The 22,155-nt window shown below is 36.4% G+C and overlaps 1 protein-coding gene across 2 annotated transcripts; it reads left to right on the top strand.

Moving 5' to 3' along the window:
• Positions 1-1,446: 1,446 nt before the first annotated feature.
• Positions 1,447-21,822, top strand: LOC115455773 (CCR4-NOT transcription complex subunit 1). 2 transcript variants are annotated; one of them, XM_030184468.2, is made up of 16 exons: positions 1,447-1,823; positions 7,409-7,627; positions 8,295-8,478; positions 8,546-11,054; positions 11,736-13,146; positions 13,223-13,789; positions 14,127-14,375; positions 14,541-14,846; positions 14,963-15,340; positions 15,470-15,616; positions 15,694-15,828; positions 16,013-16,441; positions 16,653-16,852; positions 19,617-19,880; positions 20,055-20,194; positions 20,278-21,822. In XM_030184468.2, the coding sequence occupies exons 1-15, from the start codon at positions 1,722-1,724 to the stop codon at positions 20,131-20,133; spliced, it is 7,179 nt and encodes a 2,392-aa protein (XP_030040328.1). In that variant the 5' UTR covers positions 1,447-1,721; the 3' UTR covers positions 20,134-20,194; positions 20,278-21,822. The 2 variants fall into 2 exon arrangements, with proteins under 2 accessions (XP_030040328.1, XP_030040329.1); XM_030184469.1 differs by lacking the exon at positions 20,055-20,194 and having other exon boundaries at positions 1,722-1,823; positions 21,277-21,822.
• Positions 21,823-22,155: the final 333 nt, after the last annotated feature.

The following is a 22,155-nucleotide window of genomic DNA, read 5'->3' on the forward strand; positions in this document are numbered from 1 at the left end:
CAAAAATATGTTAAAGTTAAATCATTTTGATACCCAAAAAAGTTTTAGTGACCATATGTTTATGGGAACATTTTCACAACATTTTAAATATTTTATGTGGAGTATTAAGAAAACCATCACTTTAGTTTCAAAGTAAATTTATATTTTATGAGATATTACTTATTAGTTCATTTTAATAATATAGAATTATACCAGTTATAGTTTTATTCATTATTGTATTCGGTATTGGATTTAAGAGACCCATAAATTTCGGCTCTATATTATATTAAAATAATACATCTTTTTTATGAAACTGTTATTTCAATTTCTAAAAGCTTACAAAATCTATTATCAGAACTAAAACAAAATATTTTTTCTAATTGAATAATTAAACATAATTTGTTATCTTTCATATAGAATAGTATTATTTTAAACCTTAAAAAAACTGTCAAACAATTGATATAAATTAATCGATGTCTGATCAGTAATGTAATTAATTGGAATGAGCCGCTGCAGTGCATTTTACACCGCCAAAAAGGTAATTGAATGTTATTCAGAAGGATAGCAACAGTATTTATAAACATGTTGCACATCCGTTTTTTCAATTTTTTATTTAAATTTTATTGGAATTCAGAACGCTCCGGACCCCAAACAAAAGTTATTTCTTCCCACACAAACATTTTTTTTCCGCAAACGAATTGTAATGAATAATTCTTTATCTTTATAAGATTGATCTGAAAGATATTCGTTTGCAAGCATTCTGATTCCAATTCGAAATTTATTCAATTTAAACGCATTTTATTATTTTCATTTACGTCTTTAGTGTAATCTCTGTATAATGTTTTATTTATTTTCAAATACCAATTAAGTTGACATTTAGTAAGGAAAATCTTTCTTTATAAAGGATGCACTTAGCTATTTTAGATTTTTTTCTATGGCGTCGTTATTCTGTGGGAAGAATGCCGTTGGCGAGCGTTTTCGATTCAGATTCAAAATTCATTCCATTTCTGTCAGTTTATAAGTAGGTCATATGGACCAATGTTTCAATGTTATATGAAAAAAAAAAAATCTTTTATAATAATTCATAATAAGTAATACTTATATTGCGCTATTAGCTGCACATATTGATTACCACCTCGTGAGTGTCATATTACATAGGAAACTTTTGCTTTCATTTACCTAATTGTATTAATGAACTTTTAAAATAATTCCGCTCTATTTTAGCAAATTTACCTTTTCCAAGGTGGTCAAGTTATTTTTATAACAACGAATTGGAAACTGGCAACATTTTTGAATTTATAAAATGTATAAAGCATTAGGCAAGCATCCGTTTTCGTTTTCCGTTTCGTTTTTATTAAATTCTGCTTTTTTTCCTATCATATTATGATAATATCGTATTATTATAATAATAATTTTATCGTATTTCTCATTCCCATTTAGATGTTTTGGGTACTTCAATGGCAACACTGATTACGACTATTCGCTGCAATGTAGATATATCTGTTAGAGAAAGAGCGTGTGCCTTCGTCATCGTGTGTAGATTTTTTACCATACTTTAGAATGGGGTGCTAAAATTATGTTGATTCTATAGAAGTGAACAATAGATTTGGTGATGTTGGGTTTAGGATTATTGTTATTTCGAGATAAAACTGCAAGACAGCTTACGTATACTGTAGTAATCCGTCAAAAGTCGAGAAAGCTTCAAACGTGTTTGAAGCTTTCGTTTTTGTATTAATGGAACTATGAACCTGGACTCTTTAACGTTTAGCTTATCTCAAATCAATTATCTTGTCGTAAATTTAAACAAGAAGAACTTTAAGCAGACGAGTCAAGAGTTGAGTCAGGTGAGATACGACCGCTGTGTGGATGCAATTTTCATTCTTTGTTTTCTGTTGTCGCCATATTGTGAATACGGAATGAGCGATGAAATAACTCTATATAGTTGTAAATGGTGTTTGTAGTGGTAAGATAATGCTTTGCGCGTGATTTATTGCGTTACGTCGAAGTAGCGATGCGTATCGGTGAGTAATGGCCGCGAGCAGCGGTGCCGTGATCGTAACCACCTTGCCTGCGTGTCGACGCTTTTTCAACCACAGACTTATTATAAAGTCAGATCGGTGGGCTTTAGCGATGACACATCAATCTAGAAGGAATTATTGTTTTGTAAAAAACTTATTCATCTACAGTTTTTCTACTCAATGCAAAACAACTAGATAAATATATAGAAGTCACCATGTGTCATTCTCTCACAAAAAAACGTAACAATTCACTATACAGACTCTCAAGTGCTCTCGAATTCTGTTATAGTATTTATAATAATTAGATTACCCATAATATGTTATTTGTTTGTACTCCACATAAACAATATCACTAGTAGTAGTATTTGTGCTTACCTGTATTTATATAATTTATTATAAGTCTCTTCTCCTCATTGATTGGTTTATTCAGAATGTTAATTTGTGAGGAAAGGATGTAAAAGTAGTTGAGTTGAATTTGCACTGAGTCATTCTTCTATTGATAGTCACTATTCTTAAAAAAGTAAATACCAAACATATTTGTTAAATTGAAAGGAAATACTAGATTGGATACTTGTTTTGCAGTTTTTGTGTTAATATTCTTTTTAGTCACATATTATGCTTACAGAACCCTGTTACTAAGCACATTATGCATCTATGTGTTTACCTGATATTAGGTTCTATTTTAAAGCATTATAGGAAACCACATCAACATTTTTATTTAATGTATTTTAATTGGATACCCCAAGAATCAATGATAAGGATAAAAATATGTTAGTTCCTATAGAATTTTGTTACTTACGTTTAATGTTAAGTTTAAACTCAGATTTATTTTTGGGTTATTTATTTTTGCTTATCAATAATATGATTCAAATTTAAAGTGAATTCAAACTATTGTTTGAAACTATACTTATTATATGTCTAAATAATTAATCAGTATAAAACTACTGCTTTTATTTTACTTATTGTAGCCCAAAAATACAAATTTTATGCTTTTCACCCAAGACAGTGCAATATTCTTTTAATTACATGGGCATGTTTTAGTAAAACATCCACACATTGTTCTACAATATCAATAAAAAATTACTATCCAGATTAATATTGCACATTTTTAAGTATAATATAATAAATTATGAACAAACAAAATTTGTTAGTCATTGTTATTGTTGTTCCATGTTAAATGGTGAAAAATAAGTATAAAATGACCCTAATGCACCTGATGGTAAGTGGCGTAGGGTTCATATTATGTTGACTGAGAGATGATTACACCTTGCATATTGATCACATCATTAATTAAATGATATTGTTGCATTTTATGAGTAACATTATAAGTCTCATTTTAAAAACAGTGGCAATGCATTAGAGACTTAATGAAAAACCAACTATATTGGTTCTCAAATCTGTGAGAAAGAGGTAACAATTAGTTGCCGCTGTATCCTCACTTTACCATATTTACTTTTTTAACAATATGTTAGTTTATTCACATTTAACTACTAACATGAGTGACACTAATTATTTTCATGACATTTTCAAAGTAGAGAAAATAATTTTTTATAATTGCTGTTGCGTAACACACATTTAAGAGCTACAAATTCTACTGTAGCTTAAATTATTTTATTCTATAATCACTAATTATAAATCACAGTTCATCATTTTTTTTAGTTATAAATGTAAATCCAAGTAATGTAAATAATAATATATATTTTTATTCCTTCTTTTTTATGTCTATCAGAATATGATGAGCCATGTTAATGATTAATTATACTATTTATATTAGACTTATTTCTTAGTTTCTGATTATACTGCATGTTATTTCCTGCAATGAGCTAGGTAAATTTTATATGCAAGAGCACAGTTATGCGTTAACTTTGCAAAGCGAATGTAGTTGTTTAATAATATTTTTTTGCCGTATTTGTTGAATAGTAAAAAAAAATTATAATAATGTTTAAACCTAATCTGAACACTTGCTTTTGCTCGCGGCTCCACACGTGTGTAAATTTCTCGGGATAAAAGTCACACTATTATATATATTTTCTTGGGATAGGAAGGAGCCATAAGCTGTAAGCTGATTGAGCTATCCAACACTGAACGAATTTGTCAGTTTGAACTAGTTCTTCAGTATATATATATTCACAAAAACATGTCTTGCCCATTATATTTTCAATTTCGGTACGTTTGACTATTGGCACCTATCCAAATTTTCCACAAATCATTTTGTGACTCCTTTTATGAATACTCAATATGCTTTTAAATGTTTTCCTGCACTTGATCCAAGATAGGTATATTGAGCATTTGCCATAAGATACTAACGGAAAGTGTGACCCAGTTTCCCCCTTAATTGAAAATATAGGCTGCTGGTACTTCTTTGTCTATTGCAATTGTTGCATATATAGATGCCTGTTTCTGGATGATTAATGTTTTATGTTTGATTCCATTTTGGTGGAGTGTTTGTTGTAAAGATTGCACTATTACTCCTGTGTGAGTACTCAATAATGTAAATAGTTAGTGAAATACAATCATTTTCCTGGTCTAAAAACAAAATCCTGGTTGACTATTGATTAAAAATATAAATATCCTATATTCACTTCCACAGTTCAAGACCTTTCTGTTTATTTTAGTTACAGTCTATTCTGTCATATTCTATTACTGTACCATTCTTTTTTTTTTATAAATATTGAAGTGAGTAATATTGTTGCATTGAATTATTTAAATTGGACATACATAATGAATAAGGTATCAATGAATTATAATATACGTGAAGGTTTGTCTGCTACTATAACTATTAGAAATTTATTAATCTAATATGAAGACAATGTGTTTCATCAAATAGATTTTCTTTTATACTATATAATAATAATAGGTTTGTTCATAATTCAGATAAAGAAGATTCCTCGACTTGTGGTGTAAAATGTTTTTCACTGAAGAATTACTGAAATAGCCATGTATGTTACAAATATTCACCGAACATTTGTAACATACGTGGCTAACAATATTCAAACAGTAAAGCATGTTATCAAGTATACATACAATTATAGAAAGGGTGAATAGCAACTTTATTATGCAACTACATAAAATTATGACTTACAGTTGTTTACGTCTTCTCCACGCAATTTTATTTTTCTTAATAACAAATTCCTAATCCCGGAGACTGATAGTAACGTCCTTATCTATTTTCTAGGTCGCTATTTCCTCGCTGCGAGTGCAAAGCACTTCGACCTAATTGCATTCCAAGTTCTCGGGATGGTGTTATATGACGTAGTTCATGGTTGGAGTTATTTCTTTCGCTTTTGTTGGAGAAAAGAAGCAGTCTATATAGGTTATAAAACTTACGACACGATTATGTTTCATTGTTAGGATGGTTTAGGATTTGGACACTATCGATCGTCTGACCAGTCCTTTGTATTAAATTTTCTTAGAAGTGGTTTGGATTACAGAAACGTTATAATGTTCATTGTAATACGCGGTTTTATTACATAATTATCTCGTTTCTCATGTAAATTATAACATAAGTAAGCAGGTACGCCGAATAGAAAGAATATTAGTCATTGGTTATTTATCCCATACAATATACGTCTTGGATCAATATCCTACATAATATATAACATTAAATATTTATAATTACATAAATAATTTTAAAACACGAACAGGTAACAGCACGTAAAATAATAACTGAATTTTTTGTCGTGTTTGCTCAAGTGTTCGTTGGCATATCGCGGCACTCTTTAGGGTTCCGTACCTCAAACGGAAGCCTTCTTTCTCTCTCTTTGTTATGCGTCTTTCCGTCTGGCTATCTATCAAGACCTTCTAAGGACCTACTCAATGTAAGGTAACGCGATCAATAGAGAGAACCTTTTATGTCGCATATTTTGCGATTTCACACAGGAATTAAAACTTATAGGGTACTTCTCCTTTCATCTAAAATATTGAAATTAGGTAAGAAGATGCGTCTTATAGTACATGCAAAATAAAAAATCTGAAACCCCTAAATATGTACTTTAATAACAAAAAACGCGAATTTATTATTACAAACTTATTATTTGCGATTAGTGCAACAGTGTCTAGAGATCGAACAGCCAAGTAATTGCCCTTTAACATAGTTGGCCTTTTATTTAGAGCAATAATGTTAGTCGTTTTCTAAATGCACTCGTACCTATGGCGTTTGTACGGAATCCTCGGTGCGCGAGGCCAACTCGCACGTGTCTGTTCTTAATTTGAAAGCGCCCTAAAAGGTCATCGTAATTTTTTTTCTAGATCGCACCTTCGATACTTAAAAAATATCTTCCGTGTACCTTGTACTTCCTACCTTTACAGTGGAAGTGTTGCCATCAGAGGCAATAACTTTACTCAATTGTGTAATCATCATATCCGAATTTGTCAAATTTAAGTTGGTTAAGAGCGTGAAACTATGGACATTGGACAGTAGTGTCGGATGACCGCAATTGTAAATTGTCACCATGCGCTGCGTCGGCACTACATGGTTGTAGCCGACTACATCATGTTACTTGTAGTTGAACTCAATATTGCACGCGGTATATCGCACGATCAGCATTCGTGATTAAAGTTCGATCGTTGAAGTTAAAAGTCTTGGGTTCATTAATGTTTCAGACGTGCATTATGTTTACGTAGTGCAGCCATGGATACGGTGGTGCCAACAAAGAGCATATTTTTGTTTTGCATTGTTGTATCGTGAAGCTTCTTTAATCTACTGCGTAAAGGGTACGAAATTTATTGTTGTGTTATTATATAGTAGATAGTTGTAGTCAAAATTGTTTACAAATTCTATACGTATTGCGCGGTTATTGTGATACAAATCGGTACATTGTTACATAACAATAACTTTTTCGTTATTATCGCAAAAAAAATGATGAAATAGGACAATGTGTCATCACTCATCACTAAGCGAGAATAAAAGGTTTACAATAATACTCATATATTCGTAAAATGTCCTTTTATGTAGATACTCAATGAATATGAAAGCATATTAATTATATTGCATGTTGTGACTGCCTTAAGGTGTTACTCTTATATTTTATAGTATAGTTTTTCTTTTATTTTGTATATGTAGGTTGATAAGATGTTTACGAGTATATAGAATAGTGGTGCAAGGTATTTAAATATTTTATTAAATTAAGTGATATTTGATAACTAAGTAAAGAGTTGAGTTTTTCTTTACTAGTATGAAATGTGAGCTTTATTATATAAATGAATTACATACATGATATACTAAAATCTTGTTTTTTAAATCCGTACTAAATTTTATTGATTAAGACATTCGCTACAATGGTACACACAAATATATCTCATTGGAGTTAGTGTCTTATTGTCAAAACGATCTGACATGTATTTTATGTTATTTGTTTCCTTCATTGTCACACTAAAATAAAGTTATCAATATGTCTATTTTGTCCCAACAGCTTGTCAGTCTATATGGGCTGGAAGCAGAAAATCAACTCTTGAGGTGCCTGCTTTCTGAGGCAGGAAAGACACTCTGGGACAGTGATCGTCCCAGCTCAACATACAATAGCATCCACGCATCACTTTTAGGACAACATTTGGCGTCTCTGCTCCATCACCCTGCAAAATCGACTGTAGTCTGCAGGGCGGTTGACCAGCCCGCTCGCGCACTTCAGAAGGTATGTCTCGTTTATTACTTTACAACATTATTGGTTGTCAAAATGAATAGTACGATTATATGTGAATAGTAAGATTAATAATCTATCGAGAATTGAGGTACTTAATAAAATTAAAATAAAAAAATATATATTAATTGATTTAAGTGTCAACTATGATAGATAAATTATGTTGGTAGTAAATGTAATTCTTGAAGCGATGAATAATAAACATCTATAAGTATATACTTTTTTGTTAAATTTATACCTATATTTTACTACTGAGAAGGGTTGTAATATATAATTGATTTTGGTAATTTTATATGTAAGCATAGTATGCAGTTCGCATCATACTACACGGCATATATATATTTTTAATAATATTTTGTAAATATGATAAATATTTGAGAAATTTTGAAATGCTCAACCAATTTTAATGAAGTATTTAAAGAATTACCTACAAATATTACTACTATGGGTATGAATTTGGAACAGTAAAGGAATATGACATACTCACTGTTATAAATGATTGCGAAAATGATGACGATTGATGATGACACTATGCCGCTGAATGGGCTTAGATGAAAATTGTTTTAAAGATAATAAAATTAATTTCTTGATGTTATGCTTTAATAAAATTGAAAAATATTATGCAATATAATTTTGGTTGTCATTGTTATGTCATTTTCAGGTATTAAAACCCTCAAATGCGTTACTTAATCGACTATCGAGGTTGTTGAAATTAACTACAGCAGAGGATGTTGCGTTCTCCTTGGTGTTGAGACGCAATTCCACAAAGAGTGAAATCGTATCACTTGCAAAACAACATTTGAAGAAAAGATTTTTGGATCTAGTGCAGTGCTATCTCGACGCAGGTCAGTTTTCAATAACTATGGTTATATCATAAAAGTTACTTAAATACTGATGGGATTTAATTTTCAGAACGAGGTCATCAAGTGGAGCGAGCAGGACTTCAGGAATGCAGCCCTGAAGTTTTGCAAACACTACTTACCAGCCTTGCACACGAAAATTTTAGATTGGCAGCAGTGACTAAGGATTTGTTTTTGAAGCGATTGAGAGGCGACTTTCCTAGAGAAGTAGTGCCGATCGTACTCGCTCCTCTGTTGTATCCGGACGATACCCAGACTCCTCTTGAGGAGATGACCACAGCTGACGATATGGCCGTAGCCATGATGGACAACTCGTTAGCGGAGATCATTCGAGAAATCGGATACGCGTTTACGTCATCGGTAGAAGAATGCAAGAACCACATGTTGAATTTTGGCGCACGAGAGCCGACAGCTATAGATGTAGCCAGGATTATATCTGTCATGATTAGGTATCATACATCTGGTATACCAGTACCAGAAGTACCACCAATACAGACGCCTGGTAACTATTGGATGACCCATGAGTCCAAAAAAGATCTACAAAATGAATGGAACGCCGAAGTCTTTGTACAGACATTGAAAGATCTCGCATCGAATCTAAATTGGAAAGAAGTAATATTACAACTGGATCATCCAGAGTTCCTTGTCCCTGATAGAATTGGCTTGAGCCTCCTCTTTACCATTCTACGAATGGGTTTGCAGAGTGCTGGATATCCAGCAAACGTATTTCCCACAGAATATCTTTATCGTAGATGGACAAACCTGGATGGACAGATGTCGCTTATCACCCACGTACTAAAGCATCCAGACATCTTCAGTTTTGCCGATTACCCCTATCACCCTGTATCAATAGACATATTGAAGTCACCTCCTGAAGTAGACAACAAGGAAGTGGGAACATGGCGTTGCCTGTATTTGATAGAATTACTAATACATGCCGCCGAGCGTGGTTATTACATGCAAGTTCACGAACTATTCAAGATGCCACTCCAGCATTGTCCCGACATTCTGCTGTTGGCATTAATACAGATAGGCCCGCCTATCACTGTTTTCAGAACGGAGTTGTTAACAACTCTTTTTCCAATTTTTTTAGGAAATCATCCAAACTCAGGCATCGTCCTGCATCACGCTTGGCATACACAAAATCCCAATGTAAAGCCTCTCATTATGCATGCAATGGCCGATTGGTATCTGCGTGGTGAAAGTGATCAGTCCAAACTGTCCAGGATTCTGGATGTGGCGCAAGATTTAAAGGCTCTTTCCCTTTTGTTAAATGTTCAATCATTCCCATTCGTGATTGACCTGGCGTGCTTAGCGTCTAGGCGAGAATATCTCAAATTAGACAAGTGGTTGACCGATAAAATAAGGGATCATGGCGAATCTTTCGTCTCAGCTATGGTGAAGTTTTTACAGCGGCGATGTCCGCAAATACTGGGCAAGGGTCCAGAGGAGCAATTGCCGAAGGCCGCACAACTGCCGCCAGACACCATCACTACTATGTTGGCTTGCCTTCAGCTATGTATTCCTAATGTGCAGCCAGAGTTGCAGGAAGCCATATACAACGTAATAGCCGCTTGCCAGACCGTAATACTGAGTAAGACAAGGTCTAATATCGCCGGCATAGCTCGGCCTCATAATAGAATATTGGAGACACCTTTCAATCCAGCTGGTCTTGGGGGCCAACTATTTACTCCACATGTTGATCCTATAGTCAATTTAACGCCTAACGTAGCGAATTTGAGTTTAGGAGCTCCTGGTAATACCGCGTTTGCTATGCCTGGAACGCTTGGACCCTTGGTAACGGCGCCTGGGTCTCCAGTGAGATTGATGGGTGCTGGACCCAACAGCCCCTTTGCTATGATGCCAATACAGCACAATCCGAACGTAGCGAATATTGGTGCGCTTGCTAGGATGGCTCCGGCTCCGATGATGGACAAACCGCGTTTGCCGGATCCTATTCATTTCCCTGAGATGATGCACAACGTTGCGAAGGAGATAGAAGATGAAGCCAACGGATATTTCCAGAGGATATACAATCATCCTCCGCATCCTACACTGTCTATAGATGAGGTACTTGATATGCTTAAGAAGTTTCAAGATTCGCCCAGTAAAAGAGAACGTGAAGTATTCTCGTGCATGCTTAGAAATCTGTTCGAGGAATATAAATTTTTCCCACAGTACCCTGACAAAGAGTTACACATAACAGCACAGTTATTTGGTGGGATTATTGAGAAAGGATTGGTGCCGAGTTACGTATCTCTGGGTCTTGCATTGCGTTTCGTCCTTGATGCATTACGCAAGGCGGAAGGTTCGAAGATGTATTACTTCGGCATAGCAGCCCTAGACAGATTTAAGTCGCGCCTCAAAGATTACCACAAATATTGTGAGCACGTGCGGGCGATACCGCATTTTAGTGAATTTCCACCACATTTAATAGAATATGTCGAATACGGTCTACAGAGCCAGGAGCCACCGACCAAGCCCCAGGGTCCAGTGCTCCCGGCAAGCTTGGCCGCCATGTTGAATCAGACTGCTGTCGTCACTGTCACAGCCCCATACAGGTTAGTTACGTAAATTCACACTCATTGAATGTGTCTGCAGTGATTGCATTAGTGTTCCGAAAAACACTGAAAATAATTTAACATTATTTATATTTACATTGAACTATGTTTTTGTATATTTGCTTTTCTATTTACGTATCTTAACTTACAATTTTAATTAGATACTGTCTCGAAAATAGGTAACTAGTATATTATAATCTATTTTTTTGTTTTATTTTTGAAGATTGTTTAAATATTGTTAAAAAGTTTTTTTTGTTATTTGTTGAACGGAACCCAACACAAATCACCACGGGAAAAGTCACTGGAAAAGAAAATACGCATTTTTGTTTAAATGGATGTTATACTTTTTTCCACTTTATTTTATTTAAAATAGTATGTATCTACTGAACCAATTTTGATATAACTTCTATGCCACCAATGCGGAAGTATATCATTAAAAAAATATTTCTTCAAATCGATTTATAAATGACCAGAGTTCTGAGGTAAGAAATATAAAATACACGACGAATTGAGTACCTCCTTCAATTTGGAAGTCTGCTGAAAGTATATATACTTAAACGTAATAGTTTCGATTTCAATATTAATTTAATAAACTTCTTGCACTTGGTTAGTTGCCCTCGTGTGATTGTAATAATATTAGCTTAATATTTGCAAGTATTTAAAACGTATTCTTTTTTTCAGGGCGATGGTTTGCGCGCCAGCGGCGATCTCAGTAATGTCGAAAGTGGCGGTTTGCCCCGGTGGTAGTCTGGGCAGTAGACCTTCTATAGCCAACGCCACCAATATTGACACACTCCTCACAGCTACAGATCGGGAAGAAAAGATCAACTCACCTCCAGAACCGATTCAAGACAAGACAGCATTCATTTTCAATAACCTCAGTCAATTAAATTTACAGACGAAATGTGAAGAGCTCAAGGAAATTATTACAGAAGAATATTTCCCATGGCTTTCCCAATATCTAGTCATGAAGCGTGCCTCTATAGAGCTTAACTTCCACGCATTATATTCCAATTTCCTTGACGTTCTTAAAATCCGCGAAATAAACAAAATGGTTACAAAAGAGACGTATCGTAACATAAGAGTGTTGCTGCGCTCAGACAAGGGAATAGCTAATTTCTCGGATCGATCGTTGCTCAAGAATCTTGGTCACTGGCTTGGCATGCTGACTCTAGCGAGAAATCAGCCCATTCTTCATGTGGACCTTGATTTGAAAGCTCTACTACTGGAAGCTTATCATAAAGGACAGCAGGAACTGTTATACGTCGTGCCTTTCGTCGCCAAAGTTTTAGAATCGTGCGCCAAAAGCGTCGTGTTCAAACCTCCCAATCCATGGACCATGGCTTTGATGAATGTTCTAGCAGAACTTCATCAAGAGCCTGACTTGAAATTGAACTTGAAGTTTGAAATTGAAGTGCTTTGTAAGAATCTTAGCTTAGACATTGCCAATTTGAAGCCGTCAATCTATTTGAAAGATCCGGAGAAACTGAGACTGATTGAATTTCAACTGTCGCAGCCAAAACCGAACAAGGAAGTGGTTGCCGCAATGCCTGTGAATCAATCGATGGTGCCACCTCCGCAGATGACAATGATGCCTCCGCCGATGATTCCGACGGAAGACATGACGGTCCCAGCCCCTATGCCTACCGGTGGCCTCGTGCCCAACGACCCCCACCTCATGGGCGTGTTGGGCCTCCCCGAGCCGCGATTTAACTATCTAGACGTGAATGTGTCGTCCACCTCTGCTTTCGGACAGAAGATATCTTTCAATCCTCACATCATACTGTTCCAGAACTATCCACACTTGAAACAGTTTGTTAAGCCCGCGATCGAACGTTCGATCCAAGAATGGATACACCCTGTTGTAGACAGATCGATAAAATACGCTTTGACGACTTGCGAACAAATTATAAGGAAAGACTTCGCACTTGATCCTGATGAAGTGCGTATGCGAACGTGCGCTCATCACATGATGAGAAATCTGACGGCAGGTATGGCGATGATCACCTGTCGAGAACAGATCATCAGTACCATCAGTGCCAACCTGAAAACTGCGTTTATCACTGCTTTGATGCCTTCTACTCAACAACAGGTATATCTATTATTGATTTAATTATCAAATATCCATATAACATATAAATGATTTCATAACACTGTTTGTTTTACAGAAGGAAATAATTGAAAGCGCGGCTGCAGTACTCGCTACAGAAAACATGGAACTGGCCTGCGCTTTTATTCAGAAAACAGCTGTCGAGAAGGCTTTACCCGAACTCGATAAACGTTTAATGAACGATTACGAAATGAGAAAAATCGCCCGCCAAGAAGGCAGGCGGTATTACGACGCCATGGTAGTGTCTTACCAGACCGAGAGAATACCCGAACGTGTTCGATTGCGTGTCGGTGGACCCGTCGACCTGCAGATATCTGTTTACGACGAATTTGCTTGCAACATTCCCGGCTTCGTGCCTGTAAGAGATGCCGGCATATTCATCCCGAAGCCATCTGCGCAGGAGCAGATGCCGCAACTGACTTTCAGTCAGGTGATCAACCCGGCACAACTGTATGGCACGGACGAGATGAGCGCGCTGATCACTTCAGCAGAGATGTTCTTGGCTAACTCGCTGGGCGTGGCTTCATTGACCATGCAATCTGCCAATATGCACGCTCTGCTTGAGTGCATGTTCATAGCACGGAGGAATCGCGATATAGTTTCTGGTTGCACATTGTTGCAAAAGGTAAACACATTTTATTGACTTGTTTTACATTAAATAGTTTTGTTACAAATATTGTAAGTATTGTTTATCAATGATACATAAAGTGCATCGAAAAGTAATAGTCTTTTCGGCTCTTATTGTTAGTCCCTCTTATTTTATCGCGCTATATAACTTGTATATTTTAATAAAAAAAATCTATTTTATTGCTTTTTCCTAAAATTAGTCTGATTTGGTTAAAATTTTGAATTTGAGCATCGTAAATGGCAAATAATGTTTGTATTAAAAGAAGGTATTATTATTCAACGAATTACTATAGAAAACTTGAGTGAAGTGTTTGTTAAAGATATATATGTTGCAGGCAGTGGAAGGTATTCTGGACGGTCACATTGTTCAGTCCGCTGTGAGCAGCGAACATATTGAAATGATGGGCCGCTACCGTGACATCCATCTGCGCGTGTTGAAGCTTCTCGAAGACGCGCGGGTGTACGGCCACGTCTGGACCACTAAGCAGATCACGTGCTGCATCACCGAGTGCCGCGAGGAGCTGCGGTACAACATCGAGGCAGTGGACTGTCTCATCAGGAACCACCTTGTCAATATGCCCCAGGTATTGTAACTGCTATCAACAACAAGCATATTTTTTTGTTAATTAAATATAAAAGTACAGTTTTAGCAAGTGAAATATGTAAGACATAGTTATATAACGTGATTATAAAATAGTTTTATCACTCCCTAACCACCAATTATTTAAATTCGTTTTGTTTGTCTCCAGTATGACATCGCAATGGCTCACATGATGGACAATGGTAATAACTATATGGCTGTAGCTTTTGCGATGCAGCTGGTCCAGTTGTACCTTGTTGACGACAGAAACAACATGTATGTCAACGAATCCGATTTGTACCACACCACGGAGACACTCGTGAGGATTGTGTCCATGTCTCGACAGCCGCCGCCCGAGGGTCTCGGCTCGCTTATCGAGATTCTGAGGGTTAATCAGGATCCAAGCGCATATCTAGGCGAAAGATCACCGTTAGGCCCTACTGCGCACATACACTCTGGCATTTTGCAAGTTCGGGTAAGCCTACTTCACATTTATGTACGTGGTTCTATTGTATACTATTATCAATATTGAACGTCTTTGCTGTTTTGAATAACACAATATAACTTTTGAATAACTGTTTGCACCTACAGTCACAAAACTACGACGACCCACCAGGCCTTCAGGAGAAGACTGAGAATCTCCTCCGCGAGTGGAGGAACGTCCTGCTCAGCCCGTTGACTGAGATCGAACTAGCACAGAACTTCAACTTGTATGTGCACAGGATGAACATGAATGGCATACTCAAGTCGGATGACATGATCACACGCTTCTTCAGAATCGCCACGCAAATGTGCATCGAGAATGTTTACCAACAACTAAACGAAGATCGTCTCAACCCACCGCCGGTTCCTCCCAAAAGGGACAAATACTACACCATGTGCGACTCCTTCATTAAACTGGTGTCGTTGCTTATCAAGAACACGGCGGATAGCGGCAACCCTACGCCCAAGTTGAATCTTTTGAATAAGGTGTGATTTAGTACTGACTGTTTGATAAACATTGCTTTTTTGTATGACCTATACAGCTTTTCATAATAGTAAACTTAGTAGTAAACTTTTTAAAAGCGAAATCGTGTATAAGTTATGTTCCTCATCTAGATTCTGGGAATTATTGCTGGCTGCCTGCTGCAAGACCATGAAGAGCATGGTGTCAACTTCCAACAGCTCCCATACCACCGTCTGCTGCTCATTCTGTTTCTCGACATGAACATGGCTGAGCCAGTTCTTGAATCTATGAACTATCAGGTAATTTATTATGTAATGAATTGAATTTAACTATAATTTTTTTTTAAGATTCTTAATTGACTAATATTTTTCGTCAGATTCTCACCGCGTTCTGCCATACACTACGCATTATCCGGCCCGGTGTTGCCCCCGGTTTCTGCTACGCTTGGCTCGAAGTGGTCGCACATCGAGCCTTCGTCAACAGAGTACTTGCCGTCACGCCACAGCAAAAGGTTTCTAATTAGTTAAAAACATGATGTATTGCAAATAAATTATTAAATTAAGACCTTTTTTTGCTGCACGTATAAAGTCAGGCATTACTGTTTGATGTAATTGTGTCTATAGTTGACAGGGAATAACTAATACTTGTCAAGGTTTGTGGTCAAACTAATTAGTAATGACAATGGTATTGTGCAGGGCTGGGGCATGTATTCGACGCTGCTGATCGACTTATTCAAGTTCCTCGACCCGTTCTTGCGCAACACTGAGCTCGCGGCACCAGTCATGATGCTTTACAAGGGCACACTTAAAGTGCTGTTGGTTTTGCTTCACGACTTTCCTGAATTCCTGTGTGACTACCACTACGGCTTCTGTGACGAGATACCGCCTAATTGCATCCAAATGAGGAATCTAATTCTCTCGGCGTTCCCAAGAAACATGCGCCTCCCGGACCCTTTCACTCCCAATCTGAAGGTAGATCTATTGGCTGAGATCACGCTGTCGCCGCGCGCAGTCGTCAACTATGCCACGATGATACCTTCATCACAGTTCAAGAAGGACCTCGACGCGTATCTGAAAGCGCGTGCTCCTGTCACTTTCCTTTCAGAATTAAGGAGCAATATGCAGGTAAATATCGTATAACTCAGTTCAGTTACCAAGAAAACTTACTGGTCACAAAACAGACTAATCCATCCAGTTTTCTATACACGGCAATTTGATGCACAGTAATCGCAACTTCTACATAAACACAATATTTTTTTTTTTTATAAAAAAACATTAATGTTATGGCATTTGATATTGTAATGTGATTATATTGACGACAATAAAATTTAATTAGATAAGCGACGATCCGGCGGCGACCGAGCCCGGCCGACGATACAACAGCCAGCTAATGAACGCGGTAGTGCTGTACGTAGGCACACAGGCGATCGCACACATACGCGCCAAAGGACAGACGCCGAACATGTCCACCATCGCGCATTCGGCGCACATGGACATCTTCCAAAACTTCACCGTTGACTTCGACTACGAGGGACGGTTAGTGCCGCTTGTTTTATGTCTATAAATAGCAACATAATTTCATCTGTGCAGATGCGAGATTCCTAATTCGTTCGTTATTATAACGTTGTGGACTGCCGTATGAAAGAGATTATCCATAACTTCACGGCATTGCGCACTCTTGTTTGGATACATTATGTAATGTATCATATTATCACAAACTTTTATTTAATTTGAATTTTTTGTATGTATTTACATACATTCTATGTAGATGATATAATAATTATGTAACTTGATCAAGACCAAAATGACTTGTCAAGACAAAATTAAATCTTGCGACTAGCCTAAAATAAGCGATCTAAAAACTCAATGGCGTTTGATATGCGATTCTGTAAAATTTTTAACAGCTCTCAACTGACATAATTATCAAATCAAAGTAGTTAATTTTCAAGGAGATATTAGGAAATTTGTGATACAAAAATTTTGCCCTCATGCTATGGGTGAGTTAACTAATCTAGTGATATAGCAAAACATCTATGGAAAATACTTAACATTTTATCCACATCGTGATTTGCAAGTTTTTAATGAGCATATTAGCGTATTTTCTGTAATTATGTTACTTTTGTATTAATATCTAAGGACGCTGTGACATTATGTCATCCGTATATTTCAAAATAATAATAACTTTTGGAGCACAAAGGATATTGTTCTGTGCCCATACATAATTCGCCCCTGAACCGACAGCAATGGAAAAATGTTTGTAACATTTAGAATTATTAATAAATTCTCATAACATATTATTGTAGTGCTGGAATACTTTGTGTTGGGTGTTGTTCTTGGGGTGTTAATTAAAACACGGGGTTCGTAGCACAATCATATATTACACAAACAAATTAACATAAAACGGGCTAATACAATTAAATTGTCCATACGACATCGGCGTGCGCGCACGTTTTGTTCTCGAGTGACGTCGCTGGACACTGGATGGAGGAGTGCGGTGACGGAGGGGACGGTACGGTAGGCATGGTGCATGGTGCATTGTCCGAACCGATCTCGGTTGGGACAATGCTATAAGCCGGGTGTAGATGTATGTAACTTAAGTTCGCGTTACATCTATACTATTATATAAAGCTGAAGAGTTTGTTTGTTTGTTTGAACGTGCTAATCTCGGGAACTACCAGTCCAAACCGAAAAATTATTTTTGTGTTGAATAGCCCTTTGTTTATGGAGTGCTCTAAGTTATATATCATCACGCTATGACCAATAGGAGCGGAGCAGTAATGAAACATGTTGCAAAAACGGGGACAATTTATTAGTTTTGAGAGCTTCCGTTGCGTGCGCTGCGTAAATGGTTAAAGTTATGCAACAATGATGTGTGACGGGATTGTTCCTCTTAAAATGTTCTAAAAAATATATTATAAAACAAAGTCCCCCGCTGCATCTGTCTGCCTGAACGTGTTAAACTCAAAAGCTACCCAACGTATTAAGATGAAATTTGGTATGGAGACAGTTTGAGACCCTGGGAAGAACATAGGCTCCCGGGAAACTACTACTTTTATAACGGAAAACTTTATAACGCGGGTGGAGCCGCGGGCAAAAGCTAGTTATTTATAAAACGGACAAGCTGGGATATCGCATTAATCCAGAAAAACGATTAGATTTTGAGTTTATAATTGAGCGTAAACATTGATAGTTTTCAATGTTCAAGGTAGATTTAAATTCCCATCATTTACGCTTTAATTAATATGCTTTACATTGATAAAGGTATCCAACATAATGTATCGAAGCACTAAAGATCCATCACTATGTAGGTATCTGATTATTTTCTATTTTAATAAGGCTATTTTAAGACTTGATTTATATAAAAGGTACCTAAATTATGTAGTATTTACATCCTCTTAGAGTACTTGCCCTTCAGAATTTATCTATTTTATATATAATCGTATACATATATATAAAAAAAACACCATCAGTTATTACGCCCGTATTCCTTGAAGAGCCAGGCAGAGGCGCACTGTTGAGAATTCACGCTTCATCAAAACATGGCAGATTTTACACACTTTTGGTAGACTCTTAGGGCATGCAGGATTAAATCAAACAAATAAATTCAGTTCATATTTTTATTTCTGCATCATCTACATTGTTAATTTTGCTCTTAGAAACTCAAACAGTACTCATAGATCGTTTCATACACGAAGAGGCGCCCCACTATTTTCACTTTTTTACTTCGCCTGAACAATGTGCGTGAGCAGCGTGATAGTACAATACCGCGTAAGTGACAAATAATAATAGGGCTATCAATCAAAAGTTTCGTATTATAAGTATCAATTTTAATTGTGACCTGTTTGTCATTTCTGCAATAATATAATAATTTTCAAAATTAACCCATATAGGTAAATCTTTTTTATTAGTTCTCGTAGGCTTTATTTTTGTTAAAAAGTGTTTATATTTTCTGTTTTTGCTAGTAAGAATTAAACTAAACAAAACTAGTACAAAAATAATCATCAAAATCTTACTTTGTTTTGTGAAGTTTTTTACTGTATCTTCGCATTACAAAGTCTCATACCATTGAAATATGTAACCAATTTGGAGTGAATCGAAATCTAAAGAAAAACGAGTTTTTAAGCAGTATAGTATAGTAGCAGTAGGGTATAGCGCTAATGGTAAATGTGTGGATATAATTTATCTTTCATTTTGTCGCGTCCCTAACAATCGTGGAGAATAAATACTATCCTTTCTCCTAACTGTACCTTCCACTCCCCATTTGAGATATATTGACCTAACTTACCGCCGTCCCCTCCAGATACCTGTTCCTGAACGCAATCGCGAATCAGCTGCGGTACCCGAATAGTCACACGCACTACTTCTCGTGCTGCCTGCTGTACCTGTTCGCGGAGGCCAACTCGGAGGCGGTGCAGGAGCAGATCACGCGCATGCTGCTCGAACGGCTCATCGTCAACAGACCACATCCGTGGGGGCTGCTCATTACATTCATCGAGCTCATCAAGAATCCCATCTACAAGTTCTGGACTCATGAGTTCGTGCATTGCGCTCCAGAGATTGAGAAGTAAGTCATATTCCTATATTTTACAGTTGCACATGTCTCATCAATCCTTAACCATCTATCATGAAATAACTATTAAATTCATATTTTAACCTCATATCACTCATTTGTGTTGGTGGTCGTCCCGCGGCACCACGTTACGTGATGTCGACGTTGATGAATGTGGTATTTGCGCAGATTGTTCGCGTCTGTCGCGCGCTCGTGCATCTCGGACAAGGCCGGTGGCGGAGGGCTTGAACGGGAGATAGCCGAGTAGCGGCGCGCCATTTGGGAGTCTGTCACGTTCCAGACCGTGTTCCTTGGTCCGACATTGGCAGGTAATAAATGAATCTAATTGATCATCGCTTTCGAGCATATGTCTTGTGTTCTAGTTGTATAACTTGTTTGTCTATTGGCGCAGACTTCCAAGCAGAGGCAGCTGCAAGGCCAGCACCTCCGCCACCCCCGCCCAAGCCTCAACCACAGCCTTCTACTTCAGCTGGAACTTCAGCTTTCCTGTGGAACCAATTGTTTAAACGTTAAATATACGTGATAGTGCGCAGTTATCCGTTCAGAACAATTGTAATGCGTGAAATGATAATTCATCATAATAAATTGGTAAATCTGATAATAGATGACAGTTCATACTGTGTTTCGGTCGTACAGAAACCGTTCATATGATCAAGAAACATTCTCTAGGATTTGTGTGACTTAATATTAACTCTATAAGTTATGTTGCCAGTGTGCGAAATGGTAGAAATAATAATTTAAAAAAATCGTATGTTGATATCCAAGCTATGATTTAAAATTTGAAATGTGGAATGGTCTACATGGAGGTCGTTGATTAAACATGGACCGCTAAATAATAATTATAAGTCTCTCGAGTGATAAAAGAAAGTTGTAAAATATTGCTGTTTTTAGTATTGATTGATATATTGTTATGGATTTATCGTCAAGATTTTATTAGATTGGTTTTAAATTTGTCCCCTGTTGACGCATGTTATAATGTAATTCAATTGTATAGTTTAAACGATTTTATACTTGTAGACTTGTAGAGTTGATGAGACATGTTGGGGCCATGAGGACTTAACAATTTTTTCATTAAAAAAATCCTAGTTTTGACTGCATCATGGTCGCTCACCTAAATAGTTTAACACTACTTTAATATACCAATTAATGATGCGTGGATGCGTAAATTAAGTTTGTATTTTTTGTGTTAAATTACTTAAGATAAACGACGTAATCGCATAGTGTGCGCAAATTTGATCATGCTAAATAATAAGTAGAGGAGTATGTTATAATGATTGTCATAACATTATTGCTAGTAAATATTGTCATTTGAAGTAATTACAATACGATTTGCAAAGTTGGATAGCTGTGTTGATCCGAGATGGGTTGCTTAGTATATTTAAAATTGCAGGGGTGGTGTGAAAAGTGCGGCACCTAAATAATTACGCGTAGTTTACTCCACATGGACGGGGGTCTGTTGTGCTGGTCCCGCGCACATCGAGCTGCACGGAGAGTTCGCGCGACCAGCCTGACCGACCGCGGAACTTCTCTAGATCTATAATATAAAGTGTAAACATTAAGTGATAACTCGATTGACTGAGCAGCGCTCAGCGCCGCTAACATAGTCTCTTCTACACCGCATTTTGCTTATAAACTATTTTATTCAGAGTTTTAACCATCCATTATTTTGTCGCTTCTACCTTGCCAGTGTTGTAAAAGGGACAAAACAATGTTTACAAAGTTTATAAGTGAGGCGGTTAATATTTAGTAAATATATTGAGTATAGCGACTAACTTAAGTTTTCAAATATAATGACATAATATTATAATGTAAAGTTTTATAGTTCTTATTCAAATGTAACTTAGGGTGGTCTAGTTTAATGTTTTTAAGTATCCTTCTCGTATTGTAATCTAACTGATTTAAGCAATTGTGTTTTATTAAAATTATTTTTTCATAATATTGTTTTATTCCTTGATGTCATATCTTATAAAATTAGTTATTAATTAAATGCTATTAGTTTTAATGCAGTCATTATTACACTTTAAGCTTAGAAATGACTTAATTTCACATTTATTAATATTTTACAACTAGTTCACCCGACAGACGTGTCCTGTCTAAGTATGCATTTAAAGTATGCATTCTATCAATCGCTGACAATTATTTCAAACAATTGACAGTTATGTAAAATTAATATTGTTAAGTTTTCATAAAAAAATAATTCCGCGCAATTTTTTGATTTTTTTTCTTTAATAAGAACCTTCTGACAATAACAAACATAAAAAATTAATAA

The sequence above is a fragment of the Manduca sexta genome, chromosome 27 (genome assembly GCF_014839805.1).
Source record: "Manduca sexta isolate Smith_Timp_Sample1 chromosome 27, JHU_Msex_v1.0, whole genome shotgun sequence".
NCBI lineage: Eukaryota > Metazoa > Arthropoda > Insecta > Lepidoptera > Sphingidae > Manduca > Manduca sexta.